The sequence below is a fragment of the Opisthocomus hoazin genome, chromosome W (genome assembly GCF_030867145.1).
Source record: "Opisthocomus hoazin isolate bOpiHoa1 chromosome W, bOpiHoa1.hap1, whole genome shotgun sequence".
Classification (NCBI taxonomy): Eukaryota; Metazoa; Chordata; class Aves; order Opisthocomiformes; family Opisthocomidae; genus Opisthocomus; species Opisthocomus hoazin.
The window spans coordinates 24,734,759-24,756,852 of NC_134453.1; the positions used below are offsets into that span (position 1 = coordinate 24,734,759).

A 22,094-nucleotide genomic window follows, 5' to 3' on the forward strand; every position below is an offset into this window, starting at 1 on the left:
GAACTCAGAGGGTTGTCATCAGCAGCCCAGAGTCTAGTTGGAGGCCGGTAACTAGTGGTGTCCCTCAGGGGTCAGTACTGGGCCCAGTCTTGTTTAACTTCTTCATCAACGACCTGGATGAAGAGTTAGAATGCACCCTCAGCAAGTTTGCTGATGACACCAAACTGGGAGGAGTGGTAGATACACCAGAAGGCTGTGCTGCCATTCAGCGAGACCTGGATAGGCTGGAGAGTTGGGCAGAAAGGAACCTGATGAGGTTCAACAAGGGCAAATGCAGGGTCCTGCACCTGGGGAGGAACAACCCCATGCATTAGTACAGGCTTGGGGTGGGCCTGCTGGAGAGCAGCTCTGCACAGAGGGACCTGGGTGTCCTAGTGGACAACAGGTTAACCATGAGCCAGCAGTGTGCCCTGGCTGCCAAGAAGGCCAATGGCACCCTGGGATGCATGAAGAGGAGTGTGGCCAGTAGGTGGAGGGAGGTTCTCCTTCCCCTCTACACTGCCCTAGTGAGGCCCCATCTGGAGTACTCTGTCCAGTTCTGGGCTCCCCACTTCAAGAAAGATGAAGAGCTACTGGAGAGAGTCCAGCGGAGGGCTACAAGGATGGTGAGGGGACTGGAGCATCTCTCCTACGAGGAAAGGCTGAGGGAGCTGGGCTTGTTCAGCCCGAAGAAAAGGCTGTGAGGGGACCTAATAAATGCTTATAAATATCTGAAGGCTGGGTGTCAGGGGGATGGGGCCAAACTCTTTTCAGTGGTGCCCAGCGACAGGACAAGGGGCAACGGGCACAAACTGAAGCACAGGAAGTTCCATCTGAACATGAGGAAGAACTCCTTCCCTCTGAGGGTGATGGAGCCCTGGAACAGGCTGCCCAGGGAGGTTGTGGAGTCTCCTTCTCTGGAGATATTCAAGACCCGCCTGGACAAGGTCCTCTACAGTCTGCTGTAGGTGACCCTGCTTCAGCAGGAGGGTTGGACTAGATGACCCACAGAGGTCCCTTCCAACCCCGAACATTCTGTGATTCTGTGATTCTGTTTGTTTCTTGTCGTTGTCTCCATGTTTGCTTTGTCAGGTCTGGGTCCTGGTGTATTTTGGTTTCTGGCTTCCCACTTTTCCCTTGGTTTCCCAATCGACTATATCACTGATCAGATAACCTGCTCGAATAAACATTCTCACACTCTTACCTCATCAGTTAGTGTGACTGACCAAGTTTGGTTCTCATCGTCTCCCTTATCATGTGTCTGTCAGGTTTCTGTCCCTGAATGTTCTTCTTTATGGCTTCCTCCTTTTCTTATTTTCCCTTGCTTCTCTTAAAAATAAGATCCTTGACCACATGCCATTAAAGAGGTAGACACATTCCTTTCACATACCCTTATACTGCTCCCTTTCAGTTTATTGTGGTGAATGACTTCACGGACCCTGATCTTGTGCTTGATCAGAATCATTTTATTGCTAAAGCGAATAACTTATAAACTAATACAATAGTTACTAGAGCCAGTCAGCTTTGGATTCGTGGCTTTCTGAATGACAGTTCACAGTTGCTGTTTTCCAGGATCTTTTGCAGCTGCATGTGTGAAAACAACTTATCTCCTGAGAACAGAGAAGGGAGGCACAGGATGCGCTGATCCTTCAGGGTCATGAGACAGTGCTGTTCTGTCTCAAGTTATACCATTTCCCACATCTCCCCCTTTTTTGTTTAGTCAGACACTGTTGATGACAAGAGCTGACATAATTCGGCCTTCAGCTTTCTACAGTCTTCTCATTGAGGCCCACACAAACTGCAACACTAAAAAACAAACATAAGAACACAAATGTTAATAAAAAGACATATAGATGTGAAGTGCATACCATAACCTGCCGGGTGTAAAGAAGGGTCAAATTAGCCTGAGAATGGTACATATTGATGGCAAATCTGCTATCTAACATATGGGTGTAGAATGATTTACTTGCATCCAATTTTCTTCCTGTGTGGATGGTGGGATCCAAGCACCGCCTGACCACAACATATCATTATTTCCAATTGGAGGGGAGGCATCCCACCATGTCAGGGGTCAAAATAAAGGTGTATTGATGATATGAGCCCAGTAAATTTGAACTTGGGTTATAGGTATACTCATCACACATACAAACATCCATAATATTAAGTATTGGCTATCCATATTAATCACCTAGGCTAAGATCAGTGTATCTAGAAGCATGACTCATTAACTATATAGGCTAAAATCAGTGTACATGAAAGCATAAATCTGCAAACTTCACCACATCTATTCCCTGCTGCATCAAATGCTTCCGCAGGCCCGATAAATCAGAGTCCAAATACAACAGTCCAAAGTCAAAAAGCAGAAATAATCAATACCTGCAGAACTTCCCAAACCAGAAGGCGCAAAGGCAGTTACTTAGTCCAGACAAACCCGTTAGATCACAGAAACCAAGTAAATCCATCAGATCACAAAAATACAAACACTGTGACAACAAGCACATAAAACCACACAATCATAGTCGCGACCGCACACGCACAGGCACACCGAGTTTTCAACATAAATCCAAATATTACAAATAGACAGAGACTTAAAAACAGACAGGGACTTACAATAATATTCAACATTTAACAGACAAATTCCCGAGCCTCGGTTTCAGGAAGAGTATTTTTTTATTCAATTCTGTTTTAGGAAGGGTACTTTCCCTTCTCCCCAGGGATATAGCCCAATGCTGTGAAGCTTTCGCTATGACTAGCAGCCAGGCAACAAGAAATAACACTAGAAGAATGCCTTTACCTTATTAATGTTCCTTGCTCAGAACTTCTCGGTCCAGGGATTGGAGGTTCTCCCCGAGAATCCCTCGGTGTCGGCTAGAGGTCCTGCGATCCCTCGGATCGTTGATGTTCAGGAGCAGGGTCCCATCTGGGGTGCCAAAATCTGTTACCGGAAAGGGGAAAAATAATTCACTCTCTAAAACTTAATTTTGGAGTTCTAGAAAGCTGGCATTCTTTACTGTAGTACTGGACGCACAGGGGATAGCTCCACCCAAATGTGCGTACTGGAAAGCCACAACTACTGGATATTTATGCCATGTTAACATACTTAATCATTACATTTCTGAGAAGTGCTTATCATTTTCCCCCTTTTTTTTTTTTTTTTGCATGTATTAATATCCTTTGTACACGTCTATTGGCACCTCTGGGCAGTTGTCGGGAGCCCTCAGAGGAAGGTTCATACTTTTCCTCACGGTGTCTGCTAGTTGTCCTTTGCTTCTGCGCAAACTCAATTCTAAAATCACATATACCCTGTCCTCCAAGATTGCTCCGTTATACAAAGAGCTGTTGTGGGAGATAATTGCCAAATATGCCAAAAATGTATTAATCGGAGTGGGTGGTGCACCCACTACAGCCATCAGAGTACTTTTGTTTGCTGTAATGTTTTCAGTTTTCCCTATGTAATAGGATCATCCGGAGTGGATCTCTTCCACTTCCACATCGGAGGTTGCTCCTTGAGAGTGAGTGTGGTCATCTCTGGCATCTGATTCTGTGTTGCGTTCTTCAGCTCATGATATGGTTTCACGTACTTTGCTGGTAACCACCAAGGGCCTGTTGAAAGAAGAACACACGCATACACCCTTCCCCACATTATTAGTTCTACAGGACCTGTCCATTGTGATTCCCCAAATTTTTTACACCATACTTTTGGTCGAGCCACAAACGGAGGGACCATTCCGAACTACCGGTCAGCTGCTGTTGTAAATAACTGATGATCAGAACGATTTAAAATATTAAGTACATATAATGCTTTGTCTAACTGTTCCTGTGGGGTAACACTGCCCATAGGATTCCCCCTTTTTTGTTTATTTAACATAGCCTGGGTCACATGGAGACTTTCAACAATGGCTTGTCCAGAGGGAGAATGCGGTATACCTGTCGCATGTTGTGTACCCCAGTCTTGGGGGAAGACAGAAATTGTCCGTGAAACACAAGCAGGACCATTATCAGTTTTAATTGTTTTTGGAACGCCCATAGTGGCAAAACATCTTAGCCAGTGGCGTTTCACATCGCGTGCCTTTTCTCCCGTATGTGCAGTGGCTACCAGAAACCCTGAGAAAGTAGCCACACTAACATGTACATAACGCATTCGACCAAATGTTGATATATGTGAAACATCACTCTGCCACAACTCCTTAGCTTGTAAACCATGAGGTTTCACTCCTGTATATGATGATACGGGTGTAATACGTTGACAATCAGGGCATGCACAAACAATTTCTGCGGCTTGGCCTCGGGACAAAGCAAACTGTTTACGCAAGGAAGAGGCATTTTGATGAAAGAAGTCATGAGATAATCGGGCTTGCTCAAAACTGCACGGCAGTATTGCTGCCATTGTCCATTTGTCTGCTACAGCATTTCCTTCAGTTATTGGTCCTGGTAGAGTAGTGTGTGACTGTATATGCATTATAAAATATACATGTACACGATTTTTAAGTAGTGTGGCTAATTTCAATAGCAAGGAAAAAAGTTGTTTGTTATTGACCTCTTTTATCATTGCATCTTCAATGCATTGGACAAGACCCACAACATATGCAGAATCTGTGACAACATTGAGGGGTTCAGTCGAAAACAATTCAAAGGCATGCAAGGCCGCTGATATTTCAGGAAATTGTGTGGATCCTTCAACGATTAAAATAGATGACTGCCAATCTGAGGAATCTGTTTGTTTCCACACAACTATAGCTTTATGTGTTTTCCCTGATCCGTCCAGAGACACTGTTCGTGCTCCCTTAATAGCAACAAGAACACATCAATGTTTTGGCTGCAATGGAATTTGAGAGAGGGAATGTAACAGCTTATGTTGTGGAAGGGTATAACGTATCTCATTCAAATAATCAGCTAGAGCGGCTCGCAGCGATAAGGATTCCCTGTTTAATACCACAAAGTCATCTGTAGCCAGCGGCAGGTAAATAGCATCAGGATCACGTCCTGTCAATTGCTGACAACGATACGACCTTGTGCTATTAAGGACACTATCATGTCTACCTTTGTGGTTAATGTTTTCATGGGTGTATGAGACAAAAAGATCCATTCCAGAGTCTTCAACTCCTGCGTGTTAACACACCACTGACCTAAAAGAGCATAAGGCTGGGAAAAAGCATAAATTATATATAAATCTATTGGTAACTTGACATTGATTCTGGAGGCAGTTGCAATTTTATCCGAAACTTTTTGCAAGACACTTTTCACTTCTGGCGTCAATCTCCTGGAAGATAACAAATCTGAGTCCCCTTTCTACTAGGTAAATAATAGAGGGGACAACTCTTCAGTCGTAATGCCCAAAAGGGGTCGTACCCAATGAACTGTTCATAATAATTTTTGTAAATCATGAAGAGTGGTGACCTGGTCAACCATACGCAATGGTTGTGGGAACACTCGCGAAGTAAAGAATTTCCATCCTAAATACTTTCAGGGATGCTCTGTCCGCACCTTTAACGGGGCTGTCTGTAACCCGAAGATCTTTAGTGACGATTCTAATTTAGCCAAAGCAGTGAGCAGCACGTTTTGTGTTTGAGCAGCAAGGAGGATGTCGTCCATATAGTGATATAAGTAAATCTGTTTAAAAGATTGCCGTACTTCTTTTAGTGCTGCATCCACGACTATCTGGCATATCGTGGGGCTATTCATCATGCCTTGTGGCAGAACGACCCAACAGTATCGCTGCATAGGTCTGCTGTTGTTAATTGAAGGCGCAGAAAATGCAAAATGAGCACAACAATCAGGGTGCAAAAAAAATTGTAAAAACCCAGTCCTTGAAATCAATAACAAAAAGAGGCCAGTCTTCTGGAATCATAGCTGGGTTAGGGACACCAGGCTGTAGTGGCTGCATTGAGCTCATTACTGCATTTATAGCCTGCAGATCTTGTAATAATCTCCATTTAGCCGACTGGGACGGAACCTACACGTTGTATTGATAGGGCCGGGGCACCTGAATCTTCTGTTGTTACTGAGTTGTTTAGTGTCTCCCCCGTGCATGTAACTGTCGCTGGTCCTGATCCAGCTAAGTTCTGGAAACACCTAGGCCAGCAGGCTTGGGATGATGGCGATGTTGAAACAGCTGAGGCAATGGGGGGGGAAATTGCTGCTTATCTGGTTTATCGGGCCGACAGTGCAGCAGCAGAATGGGAACCTTTTCAGTGGGGAGTCATCAAGGAATTGCATTCGACATGCATGCAACATGGCTTGGGATCCCCGTATGCTCAGTCACTATTACGCTCAATTTTTACTGCTGAGCTCACACCACATGACTGCAAGGGTATCGCACAAACCATCTTAACCAGGGGCCGGAGTCATGAGCAGGAGCTGGGGCCAACAGACCCTGAGGAAGAATCGGGTCTGTCCCCCTCCGGCTAGCTGAAGGATGGGACAGTCAGCTAGAAAGGAACAAAAGCTCCATTAAAAGATTTTACAGAGAATTTTGAAAGAACAAAGTCTTGCAGCTTAAAATCCCTGAGGACATCATTACTTGGAAATCAGGGCATACAGCTTTAAATGCTCTAAAACTCGCAGAAACTATCTTAGAAGCGGCTGCTACTCCTCCACCGTTATCTCAAAAGCAAGGACAGAGCCGTAGTCTTTTGAAATATTTAACCCTATATACGATGAAATTCCTAACCCAACACGAGAAATGCGGGAGGTAAATCCGCCAGAACCTGACGATCCCTTAAATCCAGAGAAACGGGAAGAGGGGTGCAAAACCCAGCACCCCAAAAGTGTACAACAGGGTCTCTCTACAGCAATTGGCATACCTGACCCAGGATCAGAGCAGGGTGAATTCCAGCGTAAAGCCGTGCAACCCCTCTGACACAGCACGGCCCACAGCATCGGGCCGGGTCTGGCCGCAGCGCCAGCAGTCACCGCACCGGACGGGTCAGCGAACCGGACACTGCTGGGGCCTGTGGCCCCCCCTGGGCTGCGCCTGTCGTGCACCACCCCTTCCCGCCGGTGGGCTCCCCTCGATCGGTAACCGGCGGCGTGGCATGGCCATCCCGTTCCCGTCCCTGTTGCGCCCGCCCGGCCCAGCCTGTCACAGAAGCGGCACGGTGAGAACCGTCTTCCTTACATTCAAGGCCTTGGATGGAAAAAGTGTGTACAGTTCAGTTGCTGCAGCAGAATTCCTTGTGGACAAACAGCTGGCATTAGGGCACCTAGTGCCATCTACCAGCCCATAGAACACCCCTAGATTTGTCATTCCAAAAAAGTCTGGTAAATGGAAATTATTACAAGATCTGTGGGCTATAAATGCAGTAATGAGCCCAATGCAGCCACTACAGCCTGGTGTCCCTAACCCAGCTATGATTCCAGAAGATTGGCCTCTTTTTGTTATTGATTTCAAGGACTGGGTTTTTACAATTTTTTTACACCCTGATGATTGTGCTCATTTTGCATTTTCTGCGCCTTCAATTAACAACAGCAGACCTATGCAGCGATGCTGTTGGGTCGTTCTGCCACAAGGCATGATGAATAGCCCCACGATATGCCAGATAGTCGTGGATGCAGCACTAAAAGAAGTACGGCAATCTTTTAAACAGATTTACTTATATCACTATACGGACGACGTCCTCCTTGCTGCTCAAACACAAAACGTGCTGCTCACTGCTTTGGCTAAATTAGAATCGTCACTAAAGATCTTCGGGTTACAGACAGCCCCGTTAAAGGTGCGGACAGAGCATCCCTGGAAGTATCTAGGATGGAAATTTTTTACTTCACGAGTGTTCTCACAACCATTGCATATTGTTGACCAGGTCACCACTCTTCATGATTTACAAAAATTATTAGGAACAGTTCATTGGGTACGACCTCTTTTGGGCATTACGACTGAAGAGTTGTCCCCTCTATTTACCTTGTTAAAAGGGACTCAGATTTGTTATTTTCCCAAAGATTGACGCCAGAAGTGAAAAGTGTCTTGCAAAAAGTTTTGGATAAAATTGCAACTGCCTTTACCTTCAGAATTAATGTCAATTTACCAACGTATTTGCATATATTTTATGTGGGTTTTGTTTTCCAGCCTTATGCTCTTTTAGGTCAGTGGTGTGCTAACGCGCAGGACTTGAAGACTCTGGAATGGATCTTTTTGTCTCATACGCCCATGAAAACATTAACCACAAAGGTAGACATGATAGTGTCCTTAATAGCACAAGGTCATATCGTTGTCAGCAATTGACAGGACGTGATCCTGATGCTATTTACCTGCTGCTGGCTAAAGATGACTTTGTAGTATTAACTAGAGAATCCTCATCGCTGCAAACCACTCTAGCTTATTACAATATTAATATATGCTAATGAGTTCTCAAGAGTGCCTGCTTTCTAGCGCTCCGGGGTTAAGTCTTGGAGAGTGAATTATTTTGCTGCTTTCTGGTAATAGATTTTGGGTACCCAGGTAGGACCCTGCTCTTGAACATCAATGGTCCGAGGGATCACAGGACCTCCAGCCAGCACCGAGGGATTCTCGGGGAGAACCTCTGATCCCTGGACCAAAAAGTTATGAGCAGGAACCATTAATAAGACAAAAGCATTCTTCCGGCATTGTTTCTTGTTGCCTGCCTGCCAGTCGTAGTGAAAGCTTCACAGCAATGGGCTATATCCCTGGGGAGAAGGGAAAGTGCCCTTCCTAAAACAGAATTGAAAAGAAAGTACTCTTCCTGAAACTGAGGCTTGGGAATTTGTCTGTTAAATGTTGAATATTATTGTAAGTCCCTGTCTGTTCAAAAGTCTTTGTAATATTTGGATTTATGTTGAAAACTCCGTGTGCCTGTGTGTGTGTGTGTGGTCGCGACTATAAATGTGTAGTTTTACGTGTTTATTGTCATAGTGTTTGTATTTATGTGATCTGATGGATTTACTTGGTTTCTGTGATCTAACGGGTTTGTCTGGACTAAGTAACTGCTTTTGCATCTTCTGGTTTGGTAAGTTCTGCAGATATTGATTATTATCTGCTTTTCGACTTTGGACTGTTGCATTTCGACTCTGATTTATCGGGCCTGCGGAAGCATTTGATGCAGCAGGGAATAGATGTGGTGAAGTTTGCAGCTTTATGCTTTTATGTACATTAATTTTAGCCTATATAGTTAATGAGTCGTAGTTCTAGATACACTGATCTTAACCTAGGTGATTAATGTGGGTAGCCAATACTGAATGTTATGGATGTTTGTATGTGTGATGAGTATACCTATGACCCAAGTTCAAATTTACTGAGCTCATATTATTGATCCACCATTATTTCAACGCTTGACATGGTGGGATGCCTCCCCTCCAATTGGCAATAATGATATGTTGTGGTCAGGCGGTGCTTGGGTCCCACCATCCACACAGGAAGAAAATTGGATGCAAGTAAATCATTCTACGCCCCTATGTTAGATAACAGATTTGCCATCAATATGTACCATTCTCAGGCTAATTTGACCCTTCTTTACACCCAGCAGGTTATGGTATGCACTTCACATCTATATGTCTTTTTATTAACATTTGTGTTCTTATGTTTGTTTTTAGTGTTGCAGTGTAGCGGGGCTGCTACTGGACCATAATTCCAAGAGAGATGCTTATGCATGTCAATGAAGCACTTGCTTTAAATTCATTAAATAAAAATGGGGGAGATGTAGAGGAACGGGATAAAAGCAGATTGCTGTAACAAACAGAAGAGAAAAATGCTGAAGTAAACAGGACTTGTGGATGTGCTGAAGGAGCCAAGTACATGATCAGGAGTTAAAAAACAGCGGTTGTGTACTGTCAGCCAGTGCATGGGCAGCACGTGATCAGCAACCTCACTGGCTGACCTGACGTGTGATATGGCTACAGATTGTACAGAAGTAGAACAAGAGAACCTCGTGCAAATAGGTGCCTGATTGGGATAGAAAGTTCCCAGGAACTAACGTCCGGGTACATGACCGTGTGCACAAAGCCGTGTTCATCTGGAACCACCTAACACTTCCGGCATCTCGAGAATTGCCTCCTATCCTAACTCATTTTCTGTCATTACAGAATGCTGATATACGGCCTCAGGCAAAGGTGCTGGCACGGGATCTGCAATCAGGAGCTTGGACAGGGCCGTGGGAACTATTAATGTGGGTGCACGGGTGTGCTTGTGTTTCCACAGATTTAGGACCTCAATGGTTCCTAGCGAAGTGCTTTAAACCAGCACTAGACAAGCAACAGGCAACAACAAAAGACCCTGAAACCTGCTGAAGCATCAGAAGACATTTTGAGTGATAACACACTGTTTGATGGGAAGTGATTCGTTTGAGACTGTAAGGAGTGGTGTATCAGGCCTCACTAGGCCGCAGGTGTCTATGTGTTTAGTCTGTAAGCGCTGTTGTGGATATATTATTGCATATTGTATATTTTGCCAAAGGTATTTGATTTATTTTAATGGTAATCAACGCATTTATCTGAATCGCAACTTAACACCATTGTGCATTCGCTGTAAAAGAATTGATACCATAAGTAAGATCTATTCAATCCGCTGTTTTTGCTGTAACACAGACCGCTATATCAGATGGAAATGATAACAATCCTCTTAAGCTTGACTGGGTGTACACAAGCGATATGGGTGCCACCGCAACCAAAAATGAATGTGTAGGTCACGCTAGCGAATCTAACAGGACGAGATTCAATTTGCTTGTCCATAGCATCTCCAGGGAACCCCTTTTCAACATGCCTAGTTGGTGTCCCTTTGGGTGCATGGCCCATACCATCGTCACTGACCAGTGTGGTCCCCCCGAACAACGGCACAGTCACTGATATGTGGGACCTATGGACTGTTCAATTGCCATTGGCCCAGTTAGAGCCTCAGGAAATAGAGTTACTCGGCTCCATATGAATGGACTTTTGTTTGTTTTTTAAATATACAGGGAGAAATCAAACACATGCACGGAGACATTATACATCGCAATGCAAGCGCTTGGTGCAACTATACCACAAGCAACATATCTAAATCAATTAATCAACCACTTGCTTTACCCCATGGGGTATTTCTCATTTGTGGGGATGCTGCTTAGCCATCCATCCCATCCCATATAAAGGGAGGTCCCTGTAGTCTAGGGACATTAACGCTTTTAACACCAAATCAGATCATGATAATTGGCCACCGAAATACACGATACTGAGGGAAAAGATCAATTCATGCTTTTACCTCAGATTGCAAAGGCAATATCGGATTTTGGAATAGTGGCGAAATAATCACTGCATCACTCTTAGCTCCCGGGATTGCAGCCTCCCGGGCTCTAGCTACCCCAAAGAAATTGGGATGTTGGCTAACCAAAAAGACTAATGCTACTTCTCAGGCCTTAAGTAGTTTGCTTTTAGATGTTGATTCGGTTAGACATGCAACTTCACAAAATCGTGCAGCAATTGATTTTTTACTTTTGGCACAAGGGCATGGGTGTGAAGAATTTGATGGTATTTGTTGTATAAATCTCTCCGATCACTCGGAATCTATTCATCGTAGCCTTCAATGACTGAAAGAGGATGTTAAAAAGCTGCAGATTGATGATGGATGGGGTTGGATAGAAAGTCTTTTTAGTGATTGGGGAATTAGTGGTTGGCTTAAATGTTTTAATTCTATTGTGTGTTATCTGTGGCCTCCTTCTCATCATTCCGTGTTTGCTATCCTGTCTGCAAAGGGCCCTGCAGAGGATGGTAAACACTGCATTTTTGGTAGAAAAACAAAAAGGGGGAGATGTGGGAATTGGCTGGGCCGCTGGCGGCCTTGACGGTCTTGATGGAATAGAGCCATTTCTATGAGCTAATTATTTTGTGCACCCATGGTTGAAAAACAGGAGGAAAGGAACGAAGAAACAGGATGGGAAAATCCAACTCTTTGATAAGCGTGAAGGTCATGTGAATGGACACATGATGACCAATCAGAAGAACAAAGGAGCTACATGCCAAAAGACCCTCACCAATGAGACTTTGGGGGTGGGGGACAAGGGGATATAAAAATGTTATGATTAACCATTAAAGTGCTTCTGCTGCTGCTTCTGCTTCTGCTTGCTTTTGCTTGCCTTGTTACTGCCGTAACTTATTGTGGCGTGCTGCCACATATAACAACATTACTTTTAATGCGCAAGGGTTACAGTGGATATTGACTTGGCAAAGCTTACAATGATATAATGTCTGATTTTGCAAAACTATAAAATATAGCAGATTGACAAACTTACAACAACATTACCCTTATGTGCCTATAAATCAAGTCAGAGATAGAGAGGAAAACAAAAGGAGAGATAAGAGAAAAGATACCACCACCCTTGGATCCAGCAGCAGTTTCTGCTGGTGGTTGGGGTCCTCCAGTGGCGGGCGCATGCCAAGAGGCTTGCCCGTTCTCCTTTTAAACCCTTTGACTGCCTGTCACTGGTCCTCCGGGGAGGAGTATTGTTGTGCTTGCACAGTCGTTCTCATAGTTTCACAAAAGCTCTTGAAATGAGTCAGTGAGCACAGGGGGGGGTCTTGGTGGTCTCACAGTTCCCCTCTGCAGAGTTGACCTTCAGCTTTGCGCAAGCGTTTAACTTCCTTGCCTATGTGGCATCTCAGAGGGATAGAGGTGGCATTCGCAAGACAGCATCCCGCCTCCACAGGGTTCCGCTTGCCTGCCATGGTCCCTTATCAAGTGAGGAAGATTGCTTGCAAAGGTACAAAGTACAATGCCTCATTTGTAAGTTTGCTTGATTCAAGCATCTCTGTCTTCATTTCTCAAGACAGATGTTTGCGACAATTGCTCACTCTGACTTGGGGCTCCACAGTAACCATTCTCTTACTATTTTAAAAATATTATTTGAATTAATATATTGCAACCACTGTACCTTTTGAAGGTAGAGCAGAGCAGTGGTTTATTGCTATTTATGATTATTCCTTACTTAACTGGTGTCAGTATTGGGATTTTTTGATGCATGAAAGTATTTCCTCATTCATGAAGCGTAGTTCTTGAGGAGAGATCTAAAACTGTTTCTGTGTGGGAGTTAAGTTAGCATTATTTCATTATACAACATTTAAGACTCCCATTTGATCCAGTGTTGATATATTTCCTGTAAAATGACAATATGCAAGATTTTAAAGCTTTATAAATGTAGAAAATATAAATTTAACCCCTCCAAATTCTGTTCTGCATCTGCTTCCTCTCTGTCTGCCAATTTAAGTTTGATCCTCCAGTTGCTTATGCATATGCTTAATCTTAGACATATGAGTAGATTTACTGAATTCCAAAGGAGTTTCTGGCTGAGGTCTTAGATTGTAAGTTCTGGTCCAGGGATGTACCCTTCTATAAATCTACCTAATGGATAGCACATTGTAGGGGCCAACATCAGCAGCAATGTTAGTAGTAAATAACAAATGCATCTACGTTCCTGCTAAGCATTTTAAGCAAACAATGCTTTACTTTAAGGAACTTACAACAAAGGTAAATACCAATAGGATACCAGAGTTTTGCTTGAGTTAAATCCTAAAGGCCATAGATCAGCTGTGTACTAGTACGTTTTTCAGATAAGATGAATTTCTTTGTTCTGTTTTTGGAAAACATTTAGCACAGTAAGATCATGAGTATTCCTGCATCCTCTTACAATAAAAATCATTGTGTGGGATGATGTGTGGCAGGGGAATGAAAATTGTACCACTGTTATTTAATTGCAATTGCATCACATCTGCATTGCTAAAACAGTTACTAAGAATGTACTTTCTCCATCCTTTACACAGTAGTGTCCTTATCTTACCCTTACAGTGCCTTCCCATGTTTACTGCCTTCTCCGAACATCTCCCCTTCCTTACATATTCCTTTCCTCCACCAGATGCTGAAGGATGCCTGTGACAATGCCCTCAAGGACTTCCACCATGAGGCAGAGCTGCTGACTAACCTGCAACATGAGCATATCGTCAAGTTCTATGGCGTCTGTGTCGTGGGTGATCCACTCATCATGGTCTTTGAATATATGAAGAAAGGAGATCTTAACAAATTCCTCAGGTAAATCCACCAACATGTGTTGTGCTGGAAAGTCAGAAGTGGGCAGAGAAGCTAGGCATTGCTGGTACTTAATGCCTGAAAAACGAGGACAACTAAGAGTGAAAATCTGTGCAACACTCTGCTGATTCATCTTGTGTACTGTGATGTGGGGCTTATTATTTCAACTATTAAACTTTTTTAATCTCAACCCATGAGTTTTCTCACTTTTACCCTTCTAATTCTCTTCCCCCATCCCACTGGGGGAGAGTGAGCCAGCGGCTGTGTGGTGCTTAGTTGCCGGGTGGGGTTAAACCACGACAGGGTATCACAAAGGCATTTCAATATCTTGAGATCTCTTCTGCCTAAGGATAACTAGGGGATACCACCATTTTGGAAAGATATCTGTGTAATGCATGCTACTGACAAAGCTGTAAAGCAGTCAAACTAATGGTATATTCGTATCAAGCATTGCCTATTGCACTACTTCGGATACGTGTAAAACCTAGGACCAAAGAAAATTTGAGCCCTTTTAAAATACTGTATGGGAGACCATATCAGGCTAAATATCAAGGGGAAGATTTGAAACAGTTGGTAAATCAGTATCTACAGAATTATGTTATATCCTTAGGAAAACAATTAGAAAAGATTAGTAAAAATGTCTTGGGTACCAGGGCTAAAGGGTTAGATCACTCGATCCATCCATTTAGCCCTGGAGAGTGGGTTTATGTTAAGAATTTTTGAGGTGATCCACTAGGAGAGAAGTGGAATGGACCTTACCAGGTATTGCTGACCACTTTCACTGCAATCAAGATTCGAGAACAACTGGCCCGGATCCATCATTCTCGACTGAAGAAAGCTCCTAAACCAGGATGGATGGTTGAAAAGGCTGGCAGTTTGAAACTGCGATTGCAGCGGTAACTTTGTTAAACCTAGGCTGATTAGCGAATGCCACAGGAGCTAAAGATTTTTAGATTTGTACTGCCTTACCAAAAGGTAACATGAGACTCCCTTTATATGGGGTAGGGTCTACTCATTGGAATTGTAACAATAATACTTGGCCCGATTTTTGGTGAAGACACGAAGGAGGATACTGCGATCACGACAACTCGAGCTACGTGACTGGAACAAGATTTGACCTACAGATATTAGATAACAACACCCAGATATTGGTCAGCAATAATAGTTGCCTATGGAAAGCAAGGTCCAACGCTTGTTCGTGCCGACCCCCTTCTATACACACAAAAATTGTACTTGCAGGGATGGGTGGAATGATTATTAGATCAACAAAACTATAGTAGAAGTGGGAACATGGGATGTGAAAGGGACAGGTGCGATATATATTGATTTTTGTAACAGAACCCAATTAGAAACCTATAGCCCCTCGAACTGGGATTATTTTAGGAATGTATCAATTGGCTGAGTAAACCACAGAACATTTTACGCAGCTAATCTCACAGCCACTGACAGGCCCTGTAAATTACCCAATGGGTATTGGTGGCTATGTGGTGATGGCATTAGCAGAAAGCGACTCCCTGCGGGTTGGAAGGGAATGTGTCACCTAGTTAGTCAGGACCAAACATATAAACAGTCCCAAATACCTAAAAGCATATTAAAAACATCATGGAGATGAGCCAAATGGGAAGATGACCCACTTGTAAGTAGGGGAACAAAATATCATAGCTTTGTCAAATGATTTTTACCCTGGCTAGGAGTAAGCGAACTAGAGAAAGCCATAATAAACATTTCCACAGTTTTAGAAAAAATTGAAAATCTAACAATAAGTACTGTAAAAAATTTACAGACAGAAGTATCATCCTTTAGTAAAGTTGTACTACAGAACCGAATGGCATTAGATTTATTGACTGCCAAAGAAGGGGGAGTATGTATGATCATTAATACCAGTTGCTGTTCATATATCAATAAAGACAGACAGATAGAAGCAGATTTGAACACACTCTGGGAGAAAACACGAGTATTCCATGAAGTATCTTTGGATGATACTTCCTTAGGGTTTTGAGATTTATGGGATAAATTAACCTCTTGGCTCCCTAATTTAGAAGGGTTAAAACAATTATTCATGAAATTAATCACGCTGATTGTTTTAAAAAAATTTGTTTGGATATCTCTCATATCCTTTGGTGTTATCAGGATTCAGTTGAGACATACAGTGACTGGAACAAAAAAAAACAAAAAACAAACTGTTGGGATTCCTGGAAGAGCAGGGACATATTGTGAGCAACCCAGACACTCTGAATATGGACTTGATCAGTCTGTAGCAGTACAGGCCTCAAGGACATCGAGAGGCCGGCTGTGGATAAACAGATGCTCTAAGGCCGGCTGCGGGTAAACAGACGTTCTATGAATAGTGACCAATCATAGTCGAGTACTGTCTGTATAATCTGGGTGTTCTATAAATAGATGCTCTATGAATAATGACCAATCATAACCAAGTGCTGTACTGAGTGCTGTCTATATATTCCAGATGCTCTGCTAATAAAGTTGACTGTTATTGATCATATTGATAGAGTCCTAGATCCTGTCGCAACAACAAACCAAAATTAAGTGACAAATAAAAACCGGAAAATACTTTTTACGGACCCTTGGAATGAAAGACTGAAGAAATTTGAAAATAATACCTACAAAATACAATAGTGAGGATTCGTAGCTTTCTAGCTACAAATCCTCAAAAGAAAAGGAGAGATTTGATACCCGTGAATGTAAAATTTCCACTTACTTGAGTGACTGTAATTAAACTAAAGTAGATCCTTGCTGTTTTGAGAAGACAGGAAAGCTCTAAGACAAAGAGGCTCCTAAATAACCCTACTTAGACAAACTTGACTTGCTGTTTTGGGGGGGGATAGCAAAGCTCTAAGATAGAGAGACTCCTAAATAATGTTGTTTGGACAGCTTGGCCTTGGGAGGGCAGATGCACCAAGCTACAGAGATAAAGAGGCACCGAGAGGGCAACAAGACCAGAGCAAAACAACCTAGAAGGACACAGTATACGTAATCTTAGAATTGAGTTTGCGCAGAAACAAAGGTCAACCAGCGGACACTGCGATGAGGAGTATAAGCCTTCATCTTAAGACCCCCAAAGACCACCCGAGGATGCTAACAGATATGCGTGGAAAACATTAACATATGCTAATTAGTTCTCGGAAAAGTCATGAATATGCTAAGCATTTCTTGGAAATGAATGTGTATATTGTGATTGTATTTAACCTGACATGACAGGGTGTTTGGCGCGCACGTTTGGAGGAGAGATACCCCGTGTGCCTGGTGCCGTAATAAAGAATACCTGCTTAATAGCCTTCTGACTATTGAGTCTTCAATTCCGGCTTTTCGCGGCATCAATACCATTGCACAATATAAAAATATTCTCCACGTCTTCTGAATAGTAGAAAAAGGTTGAATTCTGCTATCTGCATTCCAGTTCATGCTTACAGATGCACCTCTGTCTTTCGAAAGCCACTGAAGGCGAAGGGCTCTGGAGCAGAGGCTCGCGCTGAGGGACCCTTTCTCCAGTGGCAAAACCACAGCAGCTAGGCGGCAAAAGCGCCGAGAGAGAGAGAGAGAGAGAGAGAGAGAGAGAGAGAGAGAGAGAGAGAGAGAGAGAGAGAGAGAGAGAAGACCCCAGCACCACCACCCCCCCCCCCCCCCACCCCCCAGTGGGAAAGAGGGAGTTGCAAATGAGCGGCAGCTCTGACTCAGTGGGGGCGGAGTCGAGTGTAACAGTGGCCAAACACCCTCACTATAAGAGCAGCCCCCAGGGAGTGAGAGCGACAGGGAGTGCCGGCAAACGGAGCCGGCAAACAGAGCCGGCGTAGCAGTTTGCACAGGCAGGGTGTGCGGGGAAGGCGAGCAGGCAGGGTGCAGTCCCCCCTCCTGGCTACTCAAGTAGTGGGCATCGCCCTTCCAGGAGATATTCTAGCCATGGTTACCACCCGTGGGAAAGCTCTTGCTAGAAGGAGTGTGGGGACCCAGATGGAGGCCCCACGCAAGAACGCAGGTGTCCAGGTCTCTGGCTGCAGGGAGTGCCTGAGCCTGGCACTCGTACCAGAGGACAGCAGAGACAACGGCTGTGTTCGGTGTGAGCAGGTGAATGATCTGCTCAGCCTGGTGACAGAGCTGAAAGAGGAAGTGGAGAGGTTAAGGAGCATCCGGGAGTGTGAGAGAGAGATCGACTGGTGGAGCCGCACCCTGCCCTCCCTGAGGCCGAGGCAGCAGGAGGCGGCTCCACAAAAAGCAGAGAACCCCCTACCCTCTTGCCACCGAGCAGAAAGAGGGGCCCTAAGAGATGGGGGGGGAATGGAAACGGGTCCCTGCTAGGGGTGGCAAGCGAATCCCCTCCCAGCCTCCCTCACCTGCCCAGTTGCCCTTAAGCAACAGATATGGGGCTCTGGAATGTGAGGGACCGGCCACAGAGGATGCGGGTGAAGTTCCATCCACGGGGTTCCCTAGGACGAGTCAGTCAACCCCACGTATTACGACTACGTCGGCTAAGAAAAAAAGGATGGTAATTGTCATAGGCGATTCCCTTCTGAGGGGAACAGAGGGCCCAATAGGCCAACTGGACCCATCCCACAGGGAAGTCTGCTGCCTCCCTGGGGCCCGGGTTAGGGATGTTGCTAAAAAACTCCCTGGTCTGGTGCGGCCTTCTGACTATTACCCCCTCTTGGTAATGCAGGTTGGCGGGGACAAGATAGCAGAGAGAAGTCCCAAGGCCATCAAAAGGGACTTCAGGGCACTGGGGCGACTGGTTGAGGGATCAGGGGCACAGGTGGTGTTTTCCTCCATCCCATCAGTGGCAGGGAAATGAGGAGACTGATGACACGGACTCCGATATCCAAATTGAAGACCCTTTTTTATCAGAAAGCTGCATTTTATACCCTTACAAAGCTGTCCATGCGCTCCAGCCCAAATGATTATTCCTTAACATACATTGTTCACTGCCTGTTCTCCATATTCAATTCGCTAGCCTAGCTGTGCATGATTTCTCCTTTGTTAACTCCAGGCGTTCTGCCAAAGTCCTCTGTTGCAAGTGATAAATTCCTTATTTTAGTCTTGTTCAGAAACTCTCAAGGACACCATGACCTTCGTTAATATAGTATTTTCCCACAATTCCCCCTTTCTTGTTTTCAATGACCAAGGCATGGAGTTGTTGATACTGTCGTTGAATTGTTCTCTGAATACACTGCAAGGAACAAGGTAATATCATAACAACAATCAAAATCATCATTCCTTCAAAATCCTCACCTCCAGGTCCCCAAGCTAACAAGAAATCTGTGGCTGCTCTATTCTGAAACATTGTGTGCCTCACTGAATTTATATCTATCGCTAATTCTGATATTAAAGCTGACATTAAATTCATTTACTTTGCCACCCAACATGGCAACCTATCTGTACTACCTAAAGCTTTGCCTACACCTACATGTGGAGAAAATGTAGCTACCAATACTCTCGTTGCTTCTCCCCAATTATCTACCTCTAAGCTCTTAAAATGCCAGTGACATTCACATACTCCATAAGATCTCTGAAATCATTCACTGCCTTTCCAATAAGACATGTTCTAAATGGATCTCCAGGTGTGGCTGATGACAAACACGATGAGCCTTGTCCTGTTAGATTTGCAAAAGGCACCCCTAAGTTTTGCCTTGTTTGGATGGTCCATGGTCCTGCTGCCGTTGTCGTGATGATCACTGCCCCAAAGATGACCCATCCGACAACGTTTCCTTTTCTACCGCCGGTTTTACCCATTTTGCCGGGATCCACGTAGGTCCACTATCTGTAATGACACAAGCATAGCCTCTTCTGGTCTGGTTTGTATACAAATTTGTTGGTAACTTGACATTAATTCTGGAGGTAAAGGCAATTGCAATTTTATCTGAAACTTTTTGTAAGACAGTTTTCGCTTCTGGCGTCAATCTTCAGGAAAATAATAATTCTGAGTCCTTTTTAACAAGGTAAATAGAGAGGGCAACTCTTCAGTTGTGATGCCAATATTTTCACCTTTCAACAGAGTAAACAACATCATCTAGAAAGGCCATCTGAACCCTAGAAAGATAACAAAGTCCAGCTGTTTGTCCACAAGGAGTTCTACGGCAGTAATTGAATTATACACATTTTTTGCAACCAAGGCCTTGAATGTCAGGAAGATGGTTCTCGCCGCGCCGCTTCTGTGTCGGGCCCGGCTGGGCGGGCACGCCGGGAGCAGGGGAGGGGGGGCCCAGGCCGTGCCGCCGGTTGCCGGGGGGACCATGTGCCCCGCCAGGTGTAAGGTTTGCTGATCTGTCTGGTGTGGTGGCTGCTGGCACTGCGGGCTGTGGTGTGTCGGAGGGACTGCACGGCTTTATGCTGGAATTCACCCTGCTGCTGATTAATGGGATTGCCATCCTTATCAAAGCGTGATTGACACTGATTGGCATAATGACATCCTTTCGGCAACATGGGCACATTCCTGGCATACGACCTCCTTGAGGTCCGCTCTGCCACCTTCCTTGACCTTTATTACATTGGTAACTCAAATGTCCTTGCTGTCCACAGGTATAACACCTTCTTGATTCTAAGGGCTTCGTCGCGGCTGCAAAAGCTCCTGCTAACATTGTAGCTTGTTGTTGCAAAGTTCCTACACGATTGGCTGCTTCTACCATTTCTACTAAGGTGGCATTTCGTGGTAGGGCGATCAATATCTTTTTACAATCGGCGTTCGCATTTTCTAAGGCCAATTTTATTAATAATGATTCTCTGGCTTCCGGATGTTCAATTTGCTTTTCTACCACATCGCGCAGCCAGTCTATAAAAGTCATATAAGGTTCAGAAACCCCTTGTTTGATAGAGGTAAATGAAATTGGTTGTTTGCCGGCTTCAGGCAAGGTTAAAAATGCCCGTAAAGCCATCCGAGCTGACTCTCTTAAAACCTCCGGCAATATTCTCGATTGCAATTCAGGGTCCGCAAATCGTCCTGCACCAGTGTAATGATCCACGCCAACTCCTAACAAGGGATCTCCTTGTTGGCGTCCCAGATTCTCCACTGCCTTTATTTCACAATACTCAACAAATTTGTCTCTCCATAATAGATTTTGTGCTGATGTTAAAATCAACGAAGCCAATTGCTGACAATCATATGGAGTAACTAATTGTCCACACAGCACATTCTCCAATAATGTTTGTGAGAATGGAGATTGTAATCCATTCTGCACAACAGCCTTCCTTACTTCCTTTATCAATTGCCAGTCAAAAGCTTGATATTGAGGCGGCTGGTTTGGTCTAAAAGTAACTGGAAACGCCACATCTATCTTCTCTCCATCCTTTAAGCCATCCATTCTTATTTGTCTCCACCTCTCCCTAATAGACTCCCTCTTCTTGCATCCAGCCCTTCGAATTGATTCCTGTTCACTGCTGCTATCACTATCCGTTTTTCATAACAAGTGCTTAATATGTTTCTTTCTCGATCTTAATGATTTGCTACTTTGTCGTGAAACCACAGTCTCACCCTCAGATTCTTTATCGGATCGCGACTCCTTGTGGTCATCATCGCTATTATCTGTCTGAGTGCCTGTTGACACAAGACTTCCCGCAGATGTCTGTGTAGGCGGATCATCATAAACAAACCCTGGCAAGCCTTCCTCAGATGGTACATTTGCATGAAAAGGACTTTTCTGAATGGCGCTGGCTACTTTTTTCTCTGCTCGCGCATCTTTTAACGCTTCATAAACCAAATGCCAGGTTGTTAAAACTCGACTCGCATTCACATCCCCCCTTGAAGCCTGTTCAAAAAGTAATTCTCCTGCCTCCTTCCAAGATAAAACATCAAAAACACACGGTGATTCCGTGGGCACTCCTTTACTTCTGAGCCAGGCTAACAACAGCTCTAAAGTTTGTTCTTCATATTTGATCCCTCTCCTCCTTAAAATTTATTTAAACATCTTAACAATCCCTTTCTCCTCAGCTGACATACTCACTTCCATCACATTTCTCGGCTATTCACCTGATCCTGATTACGGTGTTAATGGAAAAGGTGTCTGTATAGCCCCAGGGTCTTGGTCAGCTCGGTCCAACTGGCAAGACGATTGTTCAGCCGAGACGTCTCCTCCAAACACTGCTACTCTGGAGGGCGCTTTATCGATCCATGAATCCG

At 44.3% G+C, this 22,094-nt stretch overlaps 1 protein-coding gene across 1 annotated transcript in view; it reads left to right on the forward strand.

Moving 5' to 3' along the window:
* Positions 1–17,207, forward strand: part of LOC142365542 (BDNF/NT-3 growth factors receptor-like) — an 89,850-nt gene extending 72,643 nt beyond the window's left edge. Inside the window, exons 6-7 of the mRNA XM_075446386.1 lie at positions 13,806–13,978; positions 16,865–17,207. Of these exons, the coding sequence (XP_075302501.1) occupies positions 13,806–13,978; positions 16,865–16,967 (276 nt within the window). The 3' untranslated portion in view covers positions 16,968–17,207. The remainder of the gene's footprint in view (positions 1–13,805; positions 13,979–16,864) is intronic.
* The last annotated feature ends 4,887 nt before the right edge of the window (positions 17,208–22,094 follow it).